Below are 24,472 nucleotides of genomic sequence, written 5' to 3' on the forward strand. Positions count from 1 at the left end.
ATTGCAGAGCAGGCATGGGGTGGGCCAAGTCGGGGCTGTGGGTGCAGTTTGGGTGATCCACTCTTGTTGGGGTCAGTCCAGAGCAGGTGTGGGGCAGGGCTGGGACTGCGCAATGTTGACGGTGGTGGGGAGGCACTGCAGGGCACATGGGCTCTGAGCTGTTGCAGGACACGGGCGGATGCTGACCGGCTCAAGGGGACACATATGGGTTGGGGGGCTCCCATGAACACCCTACTATGCCCAAAAACTCTCCCCTGCAAACCCCACAAACACACCTTCCCCCACAAACAAGCATACATCCCACAAACACTGCACCCACCCACACACCCCCAATACACATACCCGTGGGCATCTGGGGGGAGCCCCACTCATTGCTACCTACACACACCATACCATAAACATGAACCCCCCCACACACCCACAACCACTGTCCCCCTCCACACACCCCACAAACCCCATACCCACCCACACACACCCACACATCCCCAAAAGCACACCCTCCACAATCCCCCATACCAACCCACCCACATGCACACACATCCCCATGCCCTTCCCAACAACCCACATACACACACATCCACACACACACCCACAGTGCCCCACAAATGCCATACCCACCCACCCATACCCCCTCACATCCATCCATACCCCTGTAATATGCAAGAGTAAGACTTCATTTTGAGCTATTATGCAATCACCTCTATGTAAATGGTACAAACGCACAGAAATCAGGACAAAAATATCTTTTAAAAATAAAATTAAAATATGTTATTCTGGATGTTTGACTTTTAGTATATCATTTGGGGGGGTTTTCAGTTCCAAGATGCAACCCCCCCTCCCAAAAGGAATACTTCCAGGACAAGGGGAGGGACTTCCCATGTCAAAAGCCAGGGGTTAAAGGGTGGGACTTCCGGTCCCAAGACAGTGACCAGGGGGTGGGGCTCCTGTCAAGGGGCAGGGCTACTCTTGCAGCCCTCAACAGCTCACGAAAACTCATTAAGCAGTCCTCCAGCTAAAATAATTGCCCACCCCTACTTTAGCATGTGTTAATCCATCAAACAACAGATATGTCCAAATGCCTGGAATTTATCTTCATTGTCGCATAAATGATTCTCTCTTCTTCATCAACATCTTTTCTGATAGTTTCATCAGTAACCATGTGTAACATTTCATTTCAAAAGCCAGCAGTTTGCATGTGTCTGCCTTATTGAAGGTTTGCCTCCACTGCATTGACTAGGATCAAGAACATGCACATCTTGAACAGCATGATTTTTATGTCTACTAAGGAGATTCCTTTGTCTTTCTTATCAGCTTCAACCTCTTTGCACTTGGAACAATCCTTATGACCACGGATCCTGGTTGGTTTTCTCTGATTTAAAAAAAAAATCCCCAATTTTTGGATATAAAAAAGTACCCAAAATCCACATTTTCCCGTAATTAAAATGAAATGGCTAGTAGATAGATAGATAGATAGATATTAGACATTTTATTTTATATCTGTATACCTATATCTACATATCGATATATATCTATATATCAATATATATCTATATACCTATACATATATATCAATATCTATCTATATCTATCTATATATCGATATCTAGCTATATCTATCTATCTATAGATATCGATACATAGATAGATAGATATAGCTAGATATCAATATATAGATAGATAGATATAGCTAGATATTGATATATAGATATAGGTATTTATATACTAGACATTTCATTTTAATCACAGAAAAATACTTTTTTATATCCAAAAATTGGGGATTTTTTTTTTTATCAGAGAAAACCAGAAGCCCTGCTTATGACACATGCTGAGATTTTCCAGGTATAAAAAGTTCATGTCGTCCACTTTGTGCAACCAGTTTTAACATCTTCATGGTTCTCTTCCTTTATCCTGTCAAGTACATTATCTCTGTTTTCAGCTGTGTATAAATATGAGCTGTCCTTCCATCAGTCCTTTGGAAGATATCAGCTTGGCTTTCTAAAAACTTCTTTTACATGTCTTTTACATTGATGGTATCAGTGAAATTCAGGTGGTTGATCTAGCCTTTTACCTCTATCCTGAGGCTTTTGGCAGCCATGAATTCTTTATTCTTTCAAGGTAAATCTGGAAGGTGGGAGGAGATATTGGGGCACCCTGTCTGTTACCAATGATCATCTTTAGCCAGTCATTTCACCATCAGATAAGACTGTTAACTTCATTTCTTCATAAATGATTTTTAGCATGGCAAGCAATTTCTTGGTCATGCCACACAACCTCAGAACAGCTCATACCACATCATGCCATATTAAGTCAAATGTCCTTTTGAAGATGACAAAACAACCTTCCTGATGATTTCTTGATATTTGTCCATGAGCAGCTTTGCTCATGGCCACAGGACATGACTTGCTGTGCTGTCTCATTGTCTTCATAGAAACTGGCCTGTTCCTCAGCTAAGCTTCCTTTTACCTGCATTTTGAACCTTTCAAGAAGAATTATGAGGAGAACTTTGCTCATATGGTGCTGTAGTTTATAATTCTGTGGGTTGCCTGTCTTGGGTCTTGTCACCAGAGTTATTTTCCTATCTCTTCAGGGTTCTTTTCTATTACAGACAACTGCTTGAGTAGATCCTGCTTTTCATCAGCCATTTAATCTTATATTTAATGCTTCCTAACCACCTTCTTGCTCCCTAGTGCCACTGAAGTTCAGGGCCTGCTTAATCTCTTCACACTATTCCTCAGCACTTAATTCTAGCTCATATCCTACAAGCTGCTGGCTTAGGTTCCCTTTATGCTTCCTTCTTATTTCAGAACTTTGAGCATATTATTTGTCTCTGGCCCTTTTTTTTAGATCGCGCCGGGGGTAGGAGGCAGCTGAGCTGGGCTGCTTCCCCGTCCCCCATGCTAAATCGTGCTGGAGGCGGTGAGGCAGCCCAGTGCAAGGGACACAAATGCAGCACAGGGCCTTGATGTAGCATGGGGGATGGGGAAGCAGCCCAGCTAGGCTGCCTCCCCACCCCCTACCGGATCTTGCACTGGGGATGGGAAGTCAGCCCAGCTGGACTGACTTCTCATCCCCAGCCTATGGTCAAAATGTTTTGACTTTCAAAACATTTCGACCAACCTCATTTTGTTTTGAGGCTATTTCGACAGCCTTCGTTTCATTCCAGTTTTGCTGTTTCAACCTCAACATTAGTCAAAACACTGTTGAAATGAAATGGCTAGTGAAATTCCGCACAGCCCTAATAGACAGTATTGAGACTCTCTTTCTTATGAGCAGGGATTCTAGTTTTCTCTGATAAAAAAAAAAAATCCCAAATTTTCAGATATAAAGAAGTAACCCAAAATCCACATTTTTCCATAATTAAAATGAAACATCCACATTTTGGGGGGGAAAAATCCTATTTTTCCTTTTCTCTGCAAAAAGCTGGATTAACAGAAAGGTGTTTCCTGATTTCCTCATAAATAGCAACAAAGAAACACCATCTATCTATCTATCTATCTATCTATCTATCTTAGTGGTGTTTCATTCTAATCATGGTAAAATATTGATTTTGAGCTAATTTTTATATATGAAAATTTTGGATTTTATCAAAGAAAATTGAGCTCCCTGCTTATGAGGAATACATCCTAGTTAATGAATAACTAAGGGCAGGGGGCACCATTCTCATCTTTTTTGCCATTTATGAGAAAATTGGGAAACTCTTTTCTGATTCATTTGCATGATGCTGGAATATATACAGCTTTTTTGAAGAGAAAGGGGAAAATAGGATATTTTTTCTAAAATGTGGATAGGGACTGTCCCTCTAAAACAAGCAATAGTGTTGTCATCCTAGCCACAATGGTTCAGGGGTGTAAGAGAAGCAGAATTTCTGAAGTGAGGTAATATATTTTATTAGACCACTTTATTATAGTTGGGAGAGAGAAAGGAAAAAAGTCCTTAGGCTTTAAGTGCCCTTCAGTTCTGTGAAAGAAGCAGTCATGGTCCAAGGTCAATAGAGGTAAAATAAAAAATATTATCTCAAAATTTAAGCAAGGTCATCTTTTTAATGTAAACCATTTAATGTAAGGTGCTTAATCTAAAGCAACAGACAGCACTGAATATTCATGTCATTTATTTACCAAAAAAGAAAAATCTTCTTTAGAGACTAAAAGTTGCCTCAGCCAACAGTATGAACACTTGAACTACCCATCATATTCTGTCTAGAATGAAATCCTGGTGGATTTAGACATATTAAATTTTAAGTTGGTAGATTGATTTTAAACTGGTGTGTATCTTGAGAAAAGGGCTAGTTATTAGTTGTGAATTTAATATCTGTGAGTTTGAAGGATGGAAAAAAAATAATTTCTAGTGGTCAGATTAACTGCTGTATCACTGTAGTTTTAAACTGGTATAATTCCACTGCAGTCAATGGGTTTATATCAGTATAAAATTGACATATCACTGTGCTGAGTCAGGCTTGCGGGATTTGGTAATCTGGAATGCTATGTATTCTTTAAAATATAACTATATTTTTCAGTAAGAATCAGAATAAGGCATAGAGTTAACATAAGCAACTCTTTTCAGACTGAGCCTCTATAATATAATTCTCAATTTAGTTAGAATCTAGCCAGTCCAGAATGAAAGCCCCCATTTCCCTTTACTACATCCACTTTACACTGCTCTGTCAAACTGGTAGACCTTATCATAACTGAAAATCAGACCCCCAAATACTTAAAAAAAAAAAAAAAAAAGCTTCAATAAAACATTAAAACATCTTCCTCAAGTTCTATGGAGTTCTAAATAAATAAATAAAATTTAATTATATCTGTGTGGGTACAAATGCATGCATTTGTGCATATATGCATGTATGTGTTCACGTACAGACTGAATATACTTTGTATATCTAATATGAAATATATCTTGCTGGAAAGAGCTGTTGGTTCATACGTAAGTTATTAAATGAAATCAGCAATAATACCATGATCATGAATAGGACCAAAAATAGACAAGAAGAAAGTGAATAATTTGGATCCAGCAGTGAGCAAATTTAGTTTGAAAGAAAATCACTGTAACTAGCTGAGCTGCACATGCTTTCTCTAGTGTTTGTAAAATCCCACAATGGAGAGCAATTGCAACTGCCAAGATGTGTCAAGGGTATGTATTTAAAGCTGAGAATAAGCATTTGATAGTGAAATGATTGGACTAAAGTTTAGTCTTTGAAATAAAGTGAGGTTGCCAAAAAAAACCCTACCCTTGGATGTTGCAGTATGCCAACCTAAGTGATTTCCACCTGACATCTAATGTGCACTTTTTAATAGGTCTAAATCCAATCTGAGTTGCACCAATGTACTTAAGCATAAATCTTACTGACCCAGTGGAAATTACTATCATTTTGTTAAAATGATATCATCTGTTTATGTAGTAAAATAGTTTTCTTAATTTAGATCACTGTGTTGTAATTAACAATTGTTTTAATTAAATTATTTTTATTTTAAGTCTGCCAGTCTTTCACTCTCAGTTCCTCTACCATGAATTTCTAGTCATCCTCACACCTCCATAACTTATATGGTCTATTATAAAACATATGGGAAAACTATTCTTCTCAAACCCACAAACATGGGGGGGGCATGCCCACCTTTTATAGGTTTAATTACCTAACAGGATTTGGAAGTCCCAGGTTTAGTTATCTCTTCTACTTTATGAGATTCAACTTCGTGATCAATGCTCAAATAACGAAACTATAACTTAAACTTAAGAACACCCCAGCTTCTCCTTCCTTGTACACCCCTGAAGTTCTCTCCAAAATCTGCATGCTGACATACATACCTTGTTTTGCAGTAATTGTTAGCAGGCAGCATACATTATACCTTTATTTGGGGATAAAAGGTCTAAATAAGAAATCTATAAATGCCAATTGAGGTTGAGAATGTATGTACATATTTTTGTCTGTGAATGTGTTTTCTTAGGATGGCCAGTTATTTAACCAAAGTTTATTAAGTTTCTTGTTAAGAAGATTGATTTAGCTCTATGTAGTTGACAGTGCCACAGCATTTGGTTTTTAAAAGCAGGTCAAGTACATAATGAAGCAGACACATTGCAAATGTGGTGGTGGTAGTCCGAAGAGTACAATTTCATGGCTTTTACCCAAGAAGATTTTCTCTTCAATTATGTATGTTTGAAAGTCACCATTACATCCTGTGTCTCTTGTGAATTAAATACTATCCCATCTAGAATTGGTGAAAGGAAAACAAGTGTTCATTAAGGAGGCCATTATAAATCTTGCTGTATATTCCTGTATTAACATGAAATCTTATATTTAGATGAAGTTAAGATTGTCAAAAAAGCTCACAAAAGTAGAAATGTAGGAAGTCCTGCAGCTACTGGGCATAATCAAGCCTCGGAAGGGCAATTTTTTTTGATGTGCTGTAATGTAAGGGTACTTACACAGAAATAGAATTGCCTTAGGCAGTCAATACAGGAACATTATATAATTACCGACAAGGTGAACAGTTATTTCTCAGTTATGCAAATCTGCACAATCTGATTGACTAAGAAGGTCTGATTTATCTAATGACTGGATATTTCTAAAGCTTAAAGTATGAAGATTCCTACGCTTTTTTTTTTAGGGCCAATTTAAAAAAAACCCCAAACACTTATATTAACAAATCCCCCTTTTTTCCTCTCCATCAACATCAGTTACAGCAGGATTGATTAAGGAAAAAAAATCCAATAGCTTCTATCAGCCCATTCAAGCTTTGAGTAATTTTAAAAGGTAAAAATGACATTGCTGTAGACGGGACTGCAAAAAGCATTACTAAGTAAGATACTCTGCTTTTCACTTTTTTTTTCTTTTTTCTTATTTGAAGATGCGGATGAGAAGTAGGCTTTGAAAATACATATCTAGAAATTGCCAGTAGCAAACAAATTATTTATGGTTGCAAAGCAACTTTTCACAATAATCTCCAGATTTCACATGCTTATAACTTTCTAAAATATTCATTTTCTAGGCTGAAATTTTCTGTTTGGTCTCTGACTAAGATTTTAGAACTTTTGAGCAAAACTCTATTTGGTCTGGTTTTTTGCATGATGAATACCTGAGTTGTGATGAGGAAAAATATATCCAATCATACACTTTTGAACAAGTTACAGGCAATACAGCTGCAGTTTATGGTTGAAATATGGCTCTTTACTAAGGCTAGAATTTCAAGGAGCCTAAGGTGTTATGGTGCTTAGCTTCACAACCCACAATTTGAAGTGTGTGCCAGATCCATTCCACCTAGTAGATATGTATGTATACTTTTCAACTCTGTTCAAATATTTGAAAATACATTAATACATTTTTGTTTATAACAATCTGTCATCTTATCCTTAAGACAGTCACAGAAAAGCAGAAGTGAAGATTGTTTAGGTGCCTGAAATATGGAGTAGGATCTTGAGCATGCCCCACTCACCTGCTCCCACTTTGTACACATCAAACTCAAAAATGGGGTCCCCCATTCTTAAGGACTGTCTCCAGCATGCTTTGGTGGGGGGGAAGGTGGGAAGATAGGGAAGAAGAGAAGGGAAATACCCTTAAAGCAATCCTCACTGCCTCATTTCTAGGTTTGGTTCCTGGCCTCTGGAGTTAAGTGTCAATACCTGGGGAGAGATAAATACCAAAGTATAGAATCTATGTGAGCAAATATGCTGAAGAGATGATCTGAGCTAACCCACAACAAACTCTGAGGATAGGGGTATTTACTAAGTCTCACTAGCGCTGTAGTTTTAGTATCTAATTCCACTTGGGATTCAGAGCCCTGAAACTTATCCTAGAAACAGGGGCCTAAAGAATTTCTTTCAGACACAAACTCTTTATTTAAAACAAGGGTTGTTGGTGCCAACTTATATAATGCCAACTATAGTTAATAATATGTATTGAAAATAAATATTACTTTCTTCAGTCAATCACATCTACTGGTAATGATCCTAACCAATTGCTCAGTGCAGTCAGTGGGGCCACGTCCAGATGAGCATGGCTGCATGTGGCACCATGTACCACGCATTCAGTTGTTCTCTATGCTGCAGGGGAGCAGTGCTGGAGGGGTGGGGTGGGGGGAGTGACCCCTGGATATCCCTGCCACACAGAGCCTGGCCAGCAGCTGCAGCATGGCTCTGGTCAGCCAGGTTTTGAGCAGTACACACTGCCCCCAGTGCACGCTGACATGGGGATAGCGTGCACCACTCAAAACCAGAGCCTGGCTGACCGGAGCCATGCTATGGCTGCTGGCCAGACTCCATGGGGCAGGGTCACTGCGGCTGCAGCCCCAGGAGACCCCCAGGAACCCAGTTAAGGCTGCTGGAGCGAGCCCAGTGCTGGCCCCAGCCTCCCCTACCCCATCTGAGATAAGCCACATGCCAGAGGGCATGTGGCACAGGCGCTCCTCAGGGACAACTAGAAGTAGCAAAAGTGGGCAGCTGCTAGTTGTCCCAGGACACCAAACATCCACACATGTGTGGACATGGCCTAGGAGTCTTTCCATTGGCTTCAATGGATTTGGATCAAGTTCATTATGAAAATTTGTATGGTGTTACAGCAATTATGTTACTTACATTGCATCAAATGCATGTTGTGCTGCCTATGAAACACTGTTTCTTACTTGAGATGATACCAAAGAAAAAATTGACTATGATATTCAAAGTCAGGAGTGGATTTGCATGAATAAGGACTGGTACATCATTTATACCAGTGTAAATATGAATAATTACATAAAAAGCAGCAGTTACTCTGATATAATAAAGATAGTAAAAGGTGACTAGATTAAACTATAATGGTCAATAATGGTTGGACGGTTTTGGACAACTGCAACTCCCATTGTGAACTCTGATGTTAGATATAATCCTATACCTCCCAGCTTATTCTTTAGATTTTTCCTCTGTTTTTCTTTTTATATGTATAAACCTCACGTTGCAGATATGGGGTTGAATTTCACTCCCACCAACATTAGAAAGTAGATCTCTACATTCCCGGAAATCAGCAATGCCTGATCTAAATTAAGATAGTTGGCAGGAATTGATTAGTTTCACAGGGGTATTATTAAGGGTTGAGCTCTTGTTATAAAGTGCTCTATTTGCATTTATGGGCTCTCTCAAGATGGAAAGCTGACTTCCTACTTTTTATTTTTATCCCCTCAAACTGTAGGTCAGCCCAACCCCAGGGTGCATCCGGGCGCTAATGAAGATGTTGTACTGCCCTTACTGCAGAGGACTCCCCACTGTGAAGCCTTGCAACAACTACTGCCTCAATGTAATGAAGGGCTGCCTAGCAAATCAGGCTGATTTGGATACTGAGTGGAATCTGTTCATAGGTAAGAAGAATGTGTATAATCAGAAATAAAATAAGATGACAATAATAGCAAATATCCACAGAGCTTTGAGAAGACTCCAGGAAATACTATGGTCAGTATTTACCTGCTTGGACAAAATGGAGTTTTAAATCAGGCAGCAATTGAATCCCTCTCACTTTTTAATCAAAGTTTCAGGCTTGTAGTAAGAAATCACTGTTCCACCCCAGAGCTGTTCTTATTAGATATATAAAGGTGCTGTGTGAAGGAGAGGCTTCCAAGCTGAATTTATTAGCCAATACATGAAGCATGTTGAAAATGTTTTGGTTGAAGGTATGATAACAAGTTTAACATAAGAGTGAGATAAATACTGTATATTAGAAATGTGAAAACTGCGGTCTTGCAGGCTGCACAGATATTAGCAACATATAACCACCCAGAGAGCATAAACTGCAACTCCAGCCTTTCTTAATTCCAATACTGTTGGAATTAATGGCTTATACAGATAACAGATATGGCAAGTAAACTGCTAGTTCAGGGTTTGGGGTTAAAACTTGCCAATGTCTTCCTTTCGGTGTGTCGGATAGAAAAAAGCATCACTATGGCATCAAAATGGAAAAGTGTAGGGACCTCTCACTTAAGAAAAGCTGTGATTCCAGTTATACTCACCCGGTGGATAGGGTGGGCTATACATCAATATAAACAAGTAAATCTTTGAGTACGGTGCACCAAGAACCAACGAGAGACAAATAAAGGACTCTAGTTCTCAAGGATCAACGTTTTTTAAAAAAAATATATGTAGTGCAAGGATAGGATGATGAGCAAATGATAGTGCAGCAAGAAAAAATAGCTAAATATTTCAGCCTCTAATGAGTTTCATCATGCCACAGAAATTTAAGCTGGATTGATAGAAAATAAAACCAGTCATAAAATGAAAGGCAGAACTGCTGACTGTGACTAAAGGGAGGAAATTCTGTCTTTGTAATTTGTAAAATAGTGCATGGGCAAACTCATTGTGTCTAATTTCAAACTCCACTGAACATTGTGAGTTTGGAAGTTAGGCTCTGACTTGTATCCTATCAGATTTGAATTCCACTTAGATGAGGTGGTACAAAAAGGGTCAGAAAGAAGAAAATTGGATGAAAAATGGAGCAGAGAGTAGGCAGAGTGAAAAACAAATAGTGAGAGAATGCTATAAAATCCCTTATGTTTAGAGAGAGTTTAATGAATAAATAATAAAGGGCACCCAGCCTCCTGGCCTAATTTTCTTTTATTTAGTTAAGATCATGGCTTTCAACAGCTGATGGTAAAGAGGAATAAGGGATCTAAGGTGTCTCTTTATTCCACTGGGCTGGCTAACTGCATCCTGGGGAAACAGTATTGTCAGGTGTAGAGCCTACCCAGTTTTACTAGTCCAACCAAGAAGTGAGTAAATGAAGAGGAGGTGTAAGAGAAGCCAATTCACCAGCCACAGCAACTAAGCTAGAGTTAAAAAGAAAGTAATATGCACCTGGTAGCATCAGCACAGATTCCTTCTATCTTGAAGTATAAGAAAAACTTAGAACCAAACTGAGACTAATTCTGGTCTGTATCATGACCAGTGCAAGTGTGTGACACACTTTATTCAACACTTCTGGAACACTACAATCAAACCTTTTTTGGTAGGCATCGTCACAGAGTGTAAAATTATTATCCATTGAACCTTTACGTTAACCATAAAATGTCCCCAGATAAAAAGTTAATTTAAAAGAAGGGGTTCATCCCCCTACTTGCTAAGATGATGGCATGTTACAAAAGTAGGAGTGTTAACATTTTTTCACGATCTTGGGAAGGATGGAATAGAATCTTACTGAGATGCCCTATAGATAAAATAAGATCAAGTTCCTACATTTAATATTTTTTTTTTTTTAATTAAAAAAAAAGATTAGGAGCAAATGCTGTTCCATTGGGTAGGTGCCTGAAGTAGACTTAGGTGCTTATGGGTGATCCTGTTCCATCCTATTGGAGCCCATGACAAAACATTTATCTGCTTTTGTGACCTAGCATTATCTTAGCTTTAAGACTAAACCACAAAAATCCTCCAAGGTGGGGGATCCACCCACCTTCTACGTTAATTTTTTTCCAGAGACTTGAGCAGGATAGAATAGGATTACACTTAAGCAGCTAAGTCTACTTATGTACCTTTTAGGTGAAAAAGGATCTGGTCCTTAGCTTTTAAAGTCTGCAGACACTCATGAAAATGAAGGTAAGCTTTTATGGCTTGATAGAAGGCTTGTTGTACTACACTGAACTGACATGAAAGTTAGCTGTCTATGTAAATACTTGAGGGTTCAGTTCTAATTTATGATATATTACAGCAACAAAAAAACAGCATGTAATATGCTACAGATTCAACTGCATGCTTTGTAGAGGAAAGCAGTCTGTTCTGCAGACACTTCTTTTGTTAAGTGATAGGGAGGCAGTATAAAGCACAATCATTTAGATATATTTTTCTCATACCACCTACACAATTTGCCTAGTACAACCTGAAGAAGCTGAGGGGAGAAAGAGACAGGAAAAATGCAGCTAGTATTTGGAGTAGGTATTCTGTTTTATCCTACTCTGTAAGGCCACTGACAGCTTTGCTGAAGATGAAACTTCTAAGCTCTTCCTTTATGTAGGATTGAAATGCAGTGAATTGCTTCAGCCAGACGGTTGTCAGGGGCTTTCTAATAACGCATGCAATTCCCCTAGTACTAAACACAACAAACTTCTACTCACTGAATTAAAATGAACGGCAGCACTTTACAGCACCGCTGAGCTATGAGAGATTGGAAATTATGCATGAGCAGTTTTTATTCCTGTTTTTAGTGTTGGGAACCATGCACGAGGAAAAAAAATAATTTTGTGCATTAACAGTCTCTGCGTAGGCAGGATTCCCAAATGCTGTAGCATATTTATATAAGAAGTCAGTTTTTTTCTTCCACCAGCTTCCAGTAGTTTGCATTGTTGCATTATCTTTTATTTATTTATTTATTTGCAACTATTGATACAGATATGTATTTTTGACTACCTGGACACATTTTATTGACAGGACTGGTTGTTTTGGAAATATTCTATTGTTGTTTTGATCGTTTGGCAGCGACACCAAAAAATCTACAAATGGAAAAAATAAGAATTGGGCTCTCCGACAAACATGTTCTGACTAATTATAAACACAAAAGTCAAAGCCAAAATCACAGCCATATAGCTGCAAATAAATCTCACATCTACTTTAAGAGCTAAACATCTGGTATTTTCCAAGATTGTGTGTGAAAGTTAGTAAGAAGAAAAACAGCTGGGGCAGTATCAGACAATGTATTGTTTCTTTATTTGTGTCACCTTTAAGATGGATATCCTTTTCATGCAGCTTTTTTATTTCAAGGTTTCTTATTTTTCTTGTTTTTTCATTATTGCACGATAATAGCCAAATATTGCACTTCTAATTCAAACTGAAATCCCATGAAACTCAGTGAGAGTTTCTCTCAAGAAAGCATTTAGTAAGGGACAACAGTGGAAAAAAAATAATTTTCTGTTGGCCTAAATGAGAGGGGAAGACTTGGGGCTTAAGGGGTCACTTTAGTGTGTATGAGTTACACAGGCTTTTATAATATTTGCTTTGAGGATCTTTGCTTCCAGAGTGTGCTACTTAAAAAAACTGCTCTACATTACCCTGTCTGAAACAAAGGTAGTGAGGTGAAATACCAAAAGGTATGTATGTGTGTGTGGCAGGGGGGGCTAACTTCCAAACTCGCAATGTTCAGTGGAGTTTGAAATTAGACACAATGAGTTTGCCCATGCACTGTCTTACAAATTACAAAGACAGAATTTCCTCTCTTTAGTCAGTACAGTCATCCAAAATAGCATACTAGCTACCTTATCATAATAATAGATTGACACCCTTGACCTTAATTTAATTAATTTCCTAATGTGGGTACTTGTAGCAAGTTGCATTTGTAATTCTGTCCCATGGACCAGCATCTACAGCTAGCGCTAGATATACTTCAAGCACAGCAGGTCTTTCACTACTATCAGTGGAAGATTGCACAAAGATCAAGATGTCCTGCATCTCCTAGAGCAGGCACTGGTAGCCTACAGTCCATGGGCTGGATTCAGCCCACAGAACCACTGGGTCCAGCCTGCAGATGTGGGACTTTGGTAGCATTCATCAGTAGGGGGCTTTGGATGTGGGTGCTCTTCCCATACCGCCATAGGGATGAACACTGGCTACAGATGCTCTCTCTTTAATGCCACAGAGAAAAATGGCTATGGCTGATGGGAGCCACTTGCCCAGTCACCTGCTTCTCACCCAAGGTGGGTCATTCTGAACTGCAGCTGGAAAACATTGCCTACCCCTGGCCTAGAGGTATGCATCAGATAATGTAGCCCAAGAAAGGACTACAGTGGTAGCCCCAGTGGTATGTCCAGTGGTAGATGAAAGCTCTAACTATCTTTGGAAAATATGGGCCCCATAGGAAAACCATTTTTATTGCTCTCTTTTTCTGTAGCTTTTCTTGAATTCATTTCATACCTGTCTTGTCTTCTCTCCTATTCCTGGCTGCATTTTCTTTTCTGTAGCAACTTCCAAATAACTGTTTGTGGGCTTATGCCCACCCCTCTGTTTATCCAATCTATAAGGTTCAGTAGCTTTGGTTAGTAAATGTGTAGATGTTAGTAGGGTGACCATCCATCCCATTTTTCCCAGGACAGTCACAGATTTTGGAGGTCAGTTCTGGCTGCTGGGTGCAGATTAAAATGAACCTCCTGGGCACAGGGAACAGTTCATCAGTGAATGGAAGTGGCATGGTGCCCCCAGAAAGGCTGCAGGGCAGACTGTCTATCACAGCATGCTGCTCCATCTTCACCTCTCTGCTGATGCAGGACAGAGGGAGGAAGAGAAGATGGGGTAGGGGGAAAGGGGAAGTGGAGGCAGTGTCCTGGATGTCCTGTATTTCCAGCTGGGATGGATGGTCACCCTAGATGTTTGAGCTGGAACGTTATCACTATGCACTAGAATTAACACCCAAAATGAATTATTGGTTTCAGGGAGGTTTGTGACTTTCCAGTTTATTGTCTTGAGTTGTGCACAGACTTAGGAAGACAACATTATCCTCATTCAGTTCATGTCTAGAGATTTCTCTTTCTTTTTTTAAGTGAAAACTGGGATTCTACAGAATATAATGTGTAGGAAACCAGCTGGATCCACCCAGTAGCCCAGTTATGATATCTGTGAGTTAGGCAGGTGCTGGTTTTAGACTGAAATGCTAAAAAAGTCACTGCATTTATAAAAATAATTATACATGCACTTCTTACAATCTTGAAAATGGTTTTGCAATGTGCGCTAAAGAAAATCATGGTTTATCTGCCACACTTCTAAAGAAAATCATAGTTTAACTCCTTTTATTAATTCCTTTTATTAATGCTGGTGAAATCAAGATAATTTTTCTGAAGATTATGGAGTTCTACTGTTATGCTGCTTTTAGCAGTAATAGGAGTTATAGGCAAGAGATTTTTTTCCCCAATAGACATCCTGTGTTGAATCAACTGTGCCTTAATTCTGCTGTTTATATTAAGACCAAGACAAACAGTTGAGAATATAAAGGACAATGTTCAAAAAATATGAGAGATGAGCAAATGGGCCAGATTCTAGCCACAACCACCAAGGTATTACCCTGACTTGGAAGATACCCCTATATGCAAAGTATGGGCCATGCTAGCTTCTAGCATGGGGACGAAGAGCATGATACAGCCATGTTGGACTACAGTTGTAGTCATCTGTCAATTATTCTTTCTTTAGCATTCTGTCTCAGTGGTATAGTTTGGAGCAAGGGTGTCAAACATATGGTCCATGGAGCTCCTGGAGGTGGTAGTGGAGCAAGCAGCAGCAGCATTAACCCTCATGACTCCCTGAACCATTACAGCCATCAGTTGCCTTGCCCCTGAAATCCCCATTGGGGACATGTATTGGTGGCACCATGGTGAGAGACGGGGTGTTAACCTACACAGCTCCCTGACTCACTACCAGAGGTAGATTCTGGTTTGTTCTGAGGGACAAAATGAATTTGGCACCTGTTGCTTAGAGCAACAGCTCAGTTGCTCTACCTTTACCCAAGGCTGGCATAGGCTGGTCCTCAGACCCATAATCACCACTCTCTCTTGCCAGATACCCTGTGCTATCTAGAGCTCAGTTACAGGTGAGAATCTGCCATTGCTATTTTTAATAAATTATTTGATTCACTGTCAGTAGAGAGGTTCTCTGCTGTTGATAAGCGCTCTTTTGTGTCTTAAGAATCTCTTGTTTCTTGATGTTGATATGGCATGAGACTTACAGAAGGAAATGTGGTGTACTATCCCTTTTGAAGACAATGGACTACTTTATGCTAATGAAATTCTCTATCAAAAATGTAGATCCTCTATCAAAATGCAAGTGATTATCAATGAAAATATAAAGCTAGTTTTAGTTATTATATACAGAAGCTTATAGAACTATGCACTTTCTCTGTTCTTTGAACATTGCAAAACACAGGGATAAATACTGCTTTTAAACTGACAGAGGTCTCTCAGATCTTTCTATCTATTTTTTGTACCGGCTCATCACTACAATATCTGTGCTCTTGAAGCTCTTCTTTCATTCATGAAAAATGCATGCTGTAATTCTGGTAGTATCCTTTACAGTTTCCTTTATCCTACAGATAATACTTCAGTAAACAACATAACTATACTGTGTAAGCAGCTAGACTATTCAGCTATGTGAGAATGTGGGTCTAAAGCTTTCCACTTTGGAAATTTACTGAAAAGAAGAGGGAGAAAAAATACTTAAACAAAATGTTCTTTTTGCTAACCCCCACTACCATCCCTTCACTTCCTGGAGTGTATAGCATGTATAGCTACTATACTCCCTTACTGCATTACAGAGAAAAGACTGTCAATCCATTGTAACTGTCAGTAGGAAAATTGTCTCTACTGTTATGCATGTTAATATGAGCACATAAATATGGAACTGAACAGCTCTGATTTCCTGACATTTGAAGTCCCTATTTTTGCTTTAAATCCATTGGGCTACTATTTCTTGTTGACAGTTATCCCTCGTTGGCATCTCTCTGAAATGCTGAGAGAGGGCAACAGCAATATCATTGACTCAGTGGAGAAGAAAAAGGAGCAATGGCAGGAGCTCAGCAGCCTTGGAGTTCAGAGTGATTTGTTTAAAATGAATTAGAGTTGCAAACATAGTGTTTGTTTGATAGAGATATGTTGATCGGCAAATGTGAAAGCTGACTTTTTGCAATGCAAAACATAGGTTTCATTAAAAATCACAATGTGTTTTATATACGGAACCAATAACACTTCATAGTGAAGGTAGCCAGGCACTCCATTATAAACCCTTATTTTAAGTTGGTTACTGCTTACCCAAAGTTTGATCTTTCAGGGTGACATTGTCCAATGTCTCTGGCTCATTTCTTCTGAGAAGTGCTAGTGCAAAGAGTTTCAAGAGACTGACATTAGGGAAAATAAGGTATTGTGCCTTCCAGGATTTGGAGGAGAACTGTAAACTCTTGTTAACTTGTCACAGGAATAATTCATCACTATGGTTTTCTTAATGCACTGAATCTGCATCTCAATCCTACTGGTTTACACTCACAATACTTTGGCTAATTTGTCATCTGTTAAAAGAATAATTAGTCATTACGAATATGCACACACAGTAAATCACAGTGGAATTTGTTCCTAATAGTCAACCTAGTAATTTGCTAACTAGTTGTACTTTCCCTAGCATCTGAAAAAAAATTCCTCTGCTATCTAGGAAGTACTTACATGAGCCACTTACTGTGCGTCACAGTGCCTTTTAGGGGTTGTTTACAGGGCACCAGGCAGCACCATGCTGAAACGTGCTGCTGCCTTGCTGGACACATTGTGCCCAGGCTGTGTACTACATTTTTAAACAGAAGCAATCCAGCTCCAGGGGCCTCTACAGTCCCAACTGTTTGTTTTAATAACAACAGTAGATTTCCTGGCACCACAGTGCATAGCCTGGTCATAACTGGTAAAATGAAATTAGATATATTAAATCTCACAACACCCCTGCTCAGAATAGGAAGATTGTATGTGCAAAATGAGGCCTTAAAAGCAGAATCCTGCTTCACATAGTGAATGACCAAAGTGCAGTGTGCAGCCAACTCAAAGTTACCTGACTAAAAAGAATGGCCAATTCTATTATTGCCTCTCAGTGTGAAGATGTCTGCATTATAGGAATAGATTCACCCTCCAAGATGCACAGATAGCTCCCTATTCCTATAATAGGAGCTCTTAATACCCAGAGAAGATAATACAATCACTCCTACTCTTTAATTGAGTAACTCAGAGTTGGTTGCAAGATGCACTTCAGTTGTCCACTAGCTGAAATAAAATTCTGTGTAAGTGTCATACAACGTGACAGTTACAAATATAGGAATACAATCCAGGAGACCCACTTCCCATTTTATACTCCTCCACTAGACTGCCTCTATAGATATTCTTTCCATCTGACATGAATGTCACAATGAATTATGACAATGAATGAAGGAAATGAAGGAAAAGAGCCCATGTTGTTGGGTGTTTGTATAGCAGATAGCACAATGTGTCCCTAAGCGTGTTCAGAACCTGTGTGTACTAGTACAGTATAAATGGCTCACAATAGGAGCCCAATAATTTAGAATGGATCCTTAAAAAGAGAAAAGGTGAGATTTTGAGTTCCAGTTCCTTTCTTCACTCCACATTCCTTCATGTAATTTTCCACCAACGTGAAATTACTTATTAGCACACATTGGCTATACATAGAGACTGCATCAATGGACATTTTCTCTATGTTTGAGTTCAGTGGAAGTGGTGGGGAAGCTGTTTTGATACTGCCTTTCCAAATGCCATGAGTAAGTACTGTGTGGCTTTACAGAAAGTATGTTTAGAAATGGGAAAATATACTCATTATTTATTACCCCAATTCCTCCTCATTCAAGCATTATAACATTGCACTCTTCCTTGCTCTCTAAACTCTCTGAGAAATCCTTATTTTCAGGAGTGCAATAAATAGAACTTCTTTTGTTCTAGATGATTTTCTATGTTACCACCTAATTTTCCAGAAATCTCATCACATACTGCAGTGTAGTTGTGTCTACAAAGCTTAAGTAGTTATTGAGATATATTTCTTTCATTTTTCCTTTCCTATGGTAGTGGAAGATGTGTGAAAAAATGGTGTTTTCTTATTAAATGAAAGCAGTTGTACTGTTTTATTTTAACAAGGACATCCCTTGAGTAGGTGTTACACTAACCCGTCTCATCACCCCCACCCCCCAGCACTAGCCCAGTTACAGCTTGAAGCAACTCTTCTAATTACAAAATCTCTAGGATTCCCCGGATATAGAGTACCTTGAGATGAAAATACAGCAGCAGAAGTAGAAATCTCCTATAATACAGCATTATATAGTCATTCTAGTCCTCTGAATGGATGGCATGCAAGATGTTAAAATCCTTAACTGAAACTGCAATAGCTCATGTAAGTATTATATGGGCCTGGACCAAAAGCCAGAGTTGAAGCACACACAGACTTTAGTTGTCAGTGACCTACCCAAACACCTAGATTCACAAAGCTTCATTCTTTGTAACACTGATCCCTTCCTAATACACAGAGAAATTTGGTTAATCATACCAAGCTAATGAAATCTCCTTCTAAGCAATTAGTTGTTTCCATAGTTTAATAGCTGAAAATCTAGGGTGGGTGGTTTTAAGCTTTGTTTTGGCAAATGAAAACTCTATTTCTAAGGTACTGTTATTTTATAAAGTGCTGGTACCAGGAACAAATCAAAAATCCCTTTGGGCCCAACTTGAAGCAAACAAGGTAATACCATAAGTGAAATAAGAACAATGTTGAAAAGTTAGAAAAGTTTTTTCTAAATAGCATGTCTTTGAAATTTACCAGCAGCTCTCTGCTGGAGGGTTAAGTTGTCATTATGAATATGTTAGTTAATCTTTCCAAATTATGTACAGTTAAACAAGGAAGTATTATTTTACTGGGAAGCATGAACACCATATCAGTGCCTTAACCCTATAAGTATATTGTCATAAATCCCAACATTTTTCTGATTCTAATCCTTGATGCATTTAATTTGATGACCTAAAATTTTCCCAAAATTCTGTATTTTTTTTAATATTGCTGTGTGTAATAGAAAATATTTTGATGAAATATTGAGATGTTTGCCTGCAGCTATATAGCAAGTTACACCTCAAGGATAGCTCTATAAAGAATTTCAAAGAGAATGTGAATCTTTTCCTTGCTGGTGAAGATTCCACCTCTTTTCTTCCTGCATAAATCGTTTTCTTTTGGTTGCAATGTAAAGTTTTGTTCTGTTGTATTTTGTTTTCTCTCTTCTCTTTTGCTATATATAGATACTCTATATCTTGGATACAGGAAGGAAAGAATGCTTAAATAAAACTGACAGCGTCGGTTCAGGAGTGGTATTGGTGTCACTAGAAGCCATTGCTTGTCAACACTTTTATCATCCTGTGATCTAGACATGCTCTCATATGGTAATAACAGCCTGTGTGGTCTAGTGAGGAAGCGTTTTGTCTTTCATGACAAAAATCAGCTTTTACACATTTATGCCTTTGTTGTTTTCACTGACCTTGGTCCTTATTAAACAATTATGGAGCTTATAGAGGAAGGCAAAGAAACAAAATGCTAAAAACTTTTTTTTTAAAAGACAATGTGAAAAAGCGACCCACAGAAATGTGAATCATTACATCCAGTTATATAGCAATTAGTACTCCTTAATGCCATTTATATTGTGAATTAACCTTTGGGAGTTTAAGCTCCCATGACATGCATTTTTCATTTAGCTACTAGAAAGCAGATACTGAACTTTCAACATCAATAGTAAGTCACCTCTTAATATCAGCCTTCCATTTGCAGAGCACTGCTAGACATCTTGCTCTCTATTAACAGTAAAAATTGAGATGACTACACACTGAATACTATTGGCTTAAAGGATAAGGGTTGAAACCTGTCCCCGGAAGTTTTGTTATTGACTTCAACAAAAGTCAGAATGCTGCAGTGGCATCCCTAAAACCAGGGTATGCAAAGAAAGAACATTATATTTTGCCTCCAAATCTCCTTCAGTGCATGTCACACCAGTGCCCTAAACTCAACAAAACCCTGCTGGGGGAGGGGGTAGGCCAAAATCACAAGCTGTACCACAGAAAATGGGAAATAAAAAGAAGCAACCAATTAAATTATTACAGCATGAACTACTAAAGCATGTCATATTCACAAGTACATACACATAACAGGTCCTATCACTTTCATAACTAAGAACACTGAATGTGGAAAATTTAACCATTGTAATAGACCAATGGTTATACACCTACACTGACCTTTAGTTAAACTTAAGCACTCTTATTTTAACACACTAGCCAGAGAGCCTAATAAATGGGTTTTAGGGTTTTACCTTGATTAAACTAATATTATATTAACAGTGGTAATATTTACAGTTGTAGTACTTTGTGAATTACATTTCATGCATACCTTCAAAGGAAAATGTTTATGTATATCAGTGATTCTCAGTCAGAGTGCTGCCAGATCCTTTTAAGGGTGTAGCACAATAAATTTAAGTGCTGTTCAATTTAAAACACATATACATGATTCACAGGATAAACCTAGAGTTTTCAAATAGGAATCTGTAGTGTCAAAACCATTTTCACCTGATTTCTTTGCAAGAGATGAATCTCTTTATGCTTTTTCCCATAGCCAAGGAACAAGTGAAAGCTGAGAGCTGTCATTTTCTGCGGCATTTTCTGAGGGGTGACTTGAATCTAAAAAGGTTGAGAACCACTGATGTGTATGTTACCAGGAACTAAATTGTTAATCATCTAATCATCTTATGGGTTGAACTGCTCTTGTGTGCAATGCCATGCACTTCTTTGAAATTAGTATCTTTTTATTTTTAACCCCTCATTCTTTGCTAAGTTTTTATAACAGTTAGAAAATGAAACAATTCCATTTCTTCAGCTTGGAAGATTTGTCTTAGTGGGAGAGATGGGAGATGGATGCTCTGATCTATGCTGATGGCTAAAAACATATTTTTTACAAGAAATCCTCTTGTATCCCAGATATTAATGGCTGACATTGCCATCTTAGTCAGCTGAATGTGTTCAGATAAATTTGCTTTAAATTATTAGGCAGTTTTGAATCTTTTCATAATATTTATTTTAACTGTCTTCTCCATGCATGGTTAATACATTCCTACAGTATCGATCAATCTTTCCTTGATGTAAATGCCTAATACACTGGATGTGGAAACATAAGAGTCATGAAACTTTGTATATTGGAGAGGAAGCCTAAGAGATTACTTTCCATCCCCCTGGCATCCCATGCCTTAAATCACTTTCCTGGGATCAAGTGCCTAATTTATTGGCATCGGGGCACCAAACTGGGGCACTTAATGAACCAGTCCAAGTTTTGCCCTTGAGCTTTTGCCACTTTCTTACATCAGCCTCTTCAACACTCCAATATTTAAAGATCATACTTTTCAAAAGTAAAGAAACTTGAATTTTAGGTGGTTTATAATATTTCAATAAATTTCCCCCAGAATACAAATAAGGAGGATTTCACTAGATGAGGATTCCACTGGATAAGGATTCCACTGATGTCAAGAGTCTATAAACATAAGAACCCTTTTCGTCCTGAAATAAAAGGAAAAAAAGAGTTTGGTCAACTGTTGTTTGCTTCCAGGTGATCAACGGAAAGCAACATTTTTGTCAGTACCTAAATATATTATTTTCATTGGGGAGCAAAGTCTGATAGTTTAAATTTTCGCCACCTGGACATATCAAAGTAGTGTTATAAATATTTGTACTATGAATAATACAAATAACATAGGTATAACTGTTATATGAGTAATAAAATATCTGTGACTGATACAGCAGGTGCTTAACAGTGTCTTCCAATCAACCTGAGAAGAAAATGTTAATTAAAATTTTCCCCATTTCCTCATATCTGAATAATAATTACTGGAAAATAGAAAGAAAAAACAAACAAAAAAATACCCTACTTACCGTAACCACTACAAGTTCCTCTCTCATTTTTTCATAAGTATTTCCATGCTGTTGTAATTTTCTCACCCACAGCATTTTGAAATGGTTAATTAAACTGAAGAATATTATCCATCTATAATACCTGTCATGGATGAAAACAAACTACATTTATGGATGAGTGCAATAACCTTCTTCTGGAACCATATTCTGCAACCCCAGCAGCAAAGCTCCCCTGAACATATGTCCAGCAGAGGCAGCTAAGCTCCCTCCCACCATGTGCACAGCATTGGCAGCCCAGCTCCCCACCTTGCTCCCATCTCACCACTGTACACACAACATGTTCATCCCAGTTCCCGCATGTACACACAGTATGAGTAGCCCAGCTCTCTCCCATCACATGCACAGCACGGGCACCCTGGATCCCTCCTGCTGCATTGCCCCCTCCCAGGAGTGGGGGCAGGAAGCAAATGCTTGGGAAGGAGGAAGAGTTCAAAGTCCCCAGTCACTGCTGCATCCAAAGCAGTGAGGGGACTGTTGACTGGATAGGAGTCCATGGACTGCATGCTATCCCTCTATGGGATACCTGTAGCCCAGGGCCTGCTAGGTAGACAGCTCTAGTCAGTGGTCTTGCTGAAAAGTACATAAAATTGCACGTAGTCTGAGAACTTTTGCTAAAAATTCTCCAAGCTGGAAATTATTTTGGGTCATGAAACTGACTCCAGCTCAGACTTTTTGTCCCAGACATTAGCATAATTCTTCTTTAAAAAGCTGTCAGTATATATATCCTGAACCTTTTTGATGAGCTGTCACAACACAAAGAGTAGAGAAGTGGATTCCTGGATCAATTTTGGATTTCAAGAATCATAGAAAGTTATAGTTTGAACGGACCTCAGGAGGCCATCTAGTCCAGTCACTGCACAAAACAGGACCATCCCGAACTAGATCATCCCAGTCAAGGCTTTATCTAGCCAGGTCTTAAAAACCTCCAAGGATGGAGTTTTCCCTTCTCTGGGTAGCCTGTTCCAGTGCTTCACTACACTTATTGTGAGAAAGTTTTCCAAATATCTAACCTAAACTTCTTCCTGAAACTTGAAATTACTTCTCCTTTTTCTGTTATCTGCCACCACTGAAAGTGGTCTAGCTCCATCCTCTTTGGAACCACCCTTCAGGTAGTTGAAGGCTGATATTAAATCCTGTCTTAGTCTTCTCTTCTCCAGACTAAATAAACCCAGATTCCTTAGCCTCTCCTCATAAGCCATTTTCCCATTGCCCTCTGCAAGACTCTCTCCAATCTTTTCACCTCCTTTCTGTAGTGGGGCCCCAAAACTGGACACAGCACTCCTGATGTGGCCTTACCAGTGCCAAATAGAGGGAAATAATCACTTGCCTCACTCTGCTGGCAACGGTCCTACTAATGCAGCCCAGTATGCCATCACCCTTCTTGGCACCAAGGGCACACTTGGTTCATATTCAGCATATTGTCCACTCTAACCCCCAGGTCCTTCTCTGCAAAGCTCAGCTAGTTGATCCACAGCCTATACTGGTGCATGGGATTGTTCTGTCCTATGTGCAGGACTTTGCACTTGTCCTTAATTGAACCTCATGAGATTTCTCTTGGTATCATCCTCAAATTTGTCAAGGTCTTTCTGAATCCTTGCCCTACCCTCCAACATATCTACTACTTCCCCCAGCTTGGTGTTATTTGCATACTTGCTGTGGGTGCACTCCATCCTCTCTTCCAGGTTCTTGATGAAGATCTTGACAAAACTGGCCCCAGGACTGACCCTTGGGTCACTCCACTAGATACAGCTGCCAGCTAGACAGAAAGCTATTAATTACTATCCTCTGAGTCCAACAGTCCAGCCAGGTTTTTATCCACCTTACAGTCCATTCATCCAACCAGGACTTCCTTAGCTTGCTTGTTGTGAAAGATGATATCAAAAGCCTTGCTAAAGTCAATGTATAGCACATCCACTTGTCTCCCCGCATCCAGAGCCAGTCACCCCATCATAGACTGCAGTTGGTTTGGTCAGGCATGACTTGCCCTTGGTGAATCCATGATGACTGCTCCTAATCATAGAATCATAGAATAGAAGGAC

At 38.9% G+C, this 24,472-nt stretch overlaps 1 protein-coding gene across 1 annotated transcript in view; it reads left to right on the forward strand.

Moving 5' to 3' along the window:
• Positions 1–24,472, forward strand: part of GPC6 (glypican 6) — a 1,120,836-nt gene that overhangs the window by 795,618 nt on the left and 300,746 nt on the right. Inside the window, exon 5 of the mRNA XM_014518541.1 lies at positions 9,155–9,320. Coding sequence (XP_014374027.1) covers positions 9,155–9,320 — 166 coding nt within the window. The remainder of the gene's footprint in view (positions 1–9,154; positions 9,321–24,472) is intronic.

The sequence above is a fragment of the Alligator sinensis genome, unplaced genomic scaffold (genome assembly GCF_000455745.1).
Source record: "Alligator sinensis unplaced genomic scaffold, ASM45574v1 scaffold740_1, whole genome shotgun sequence".
NCBI lineage: Eukaryota > Metazoa > Chordata > Crocodylia > Alligatoridae > Alligator > Alligator sinensis.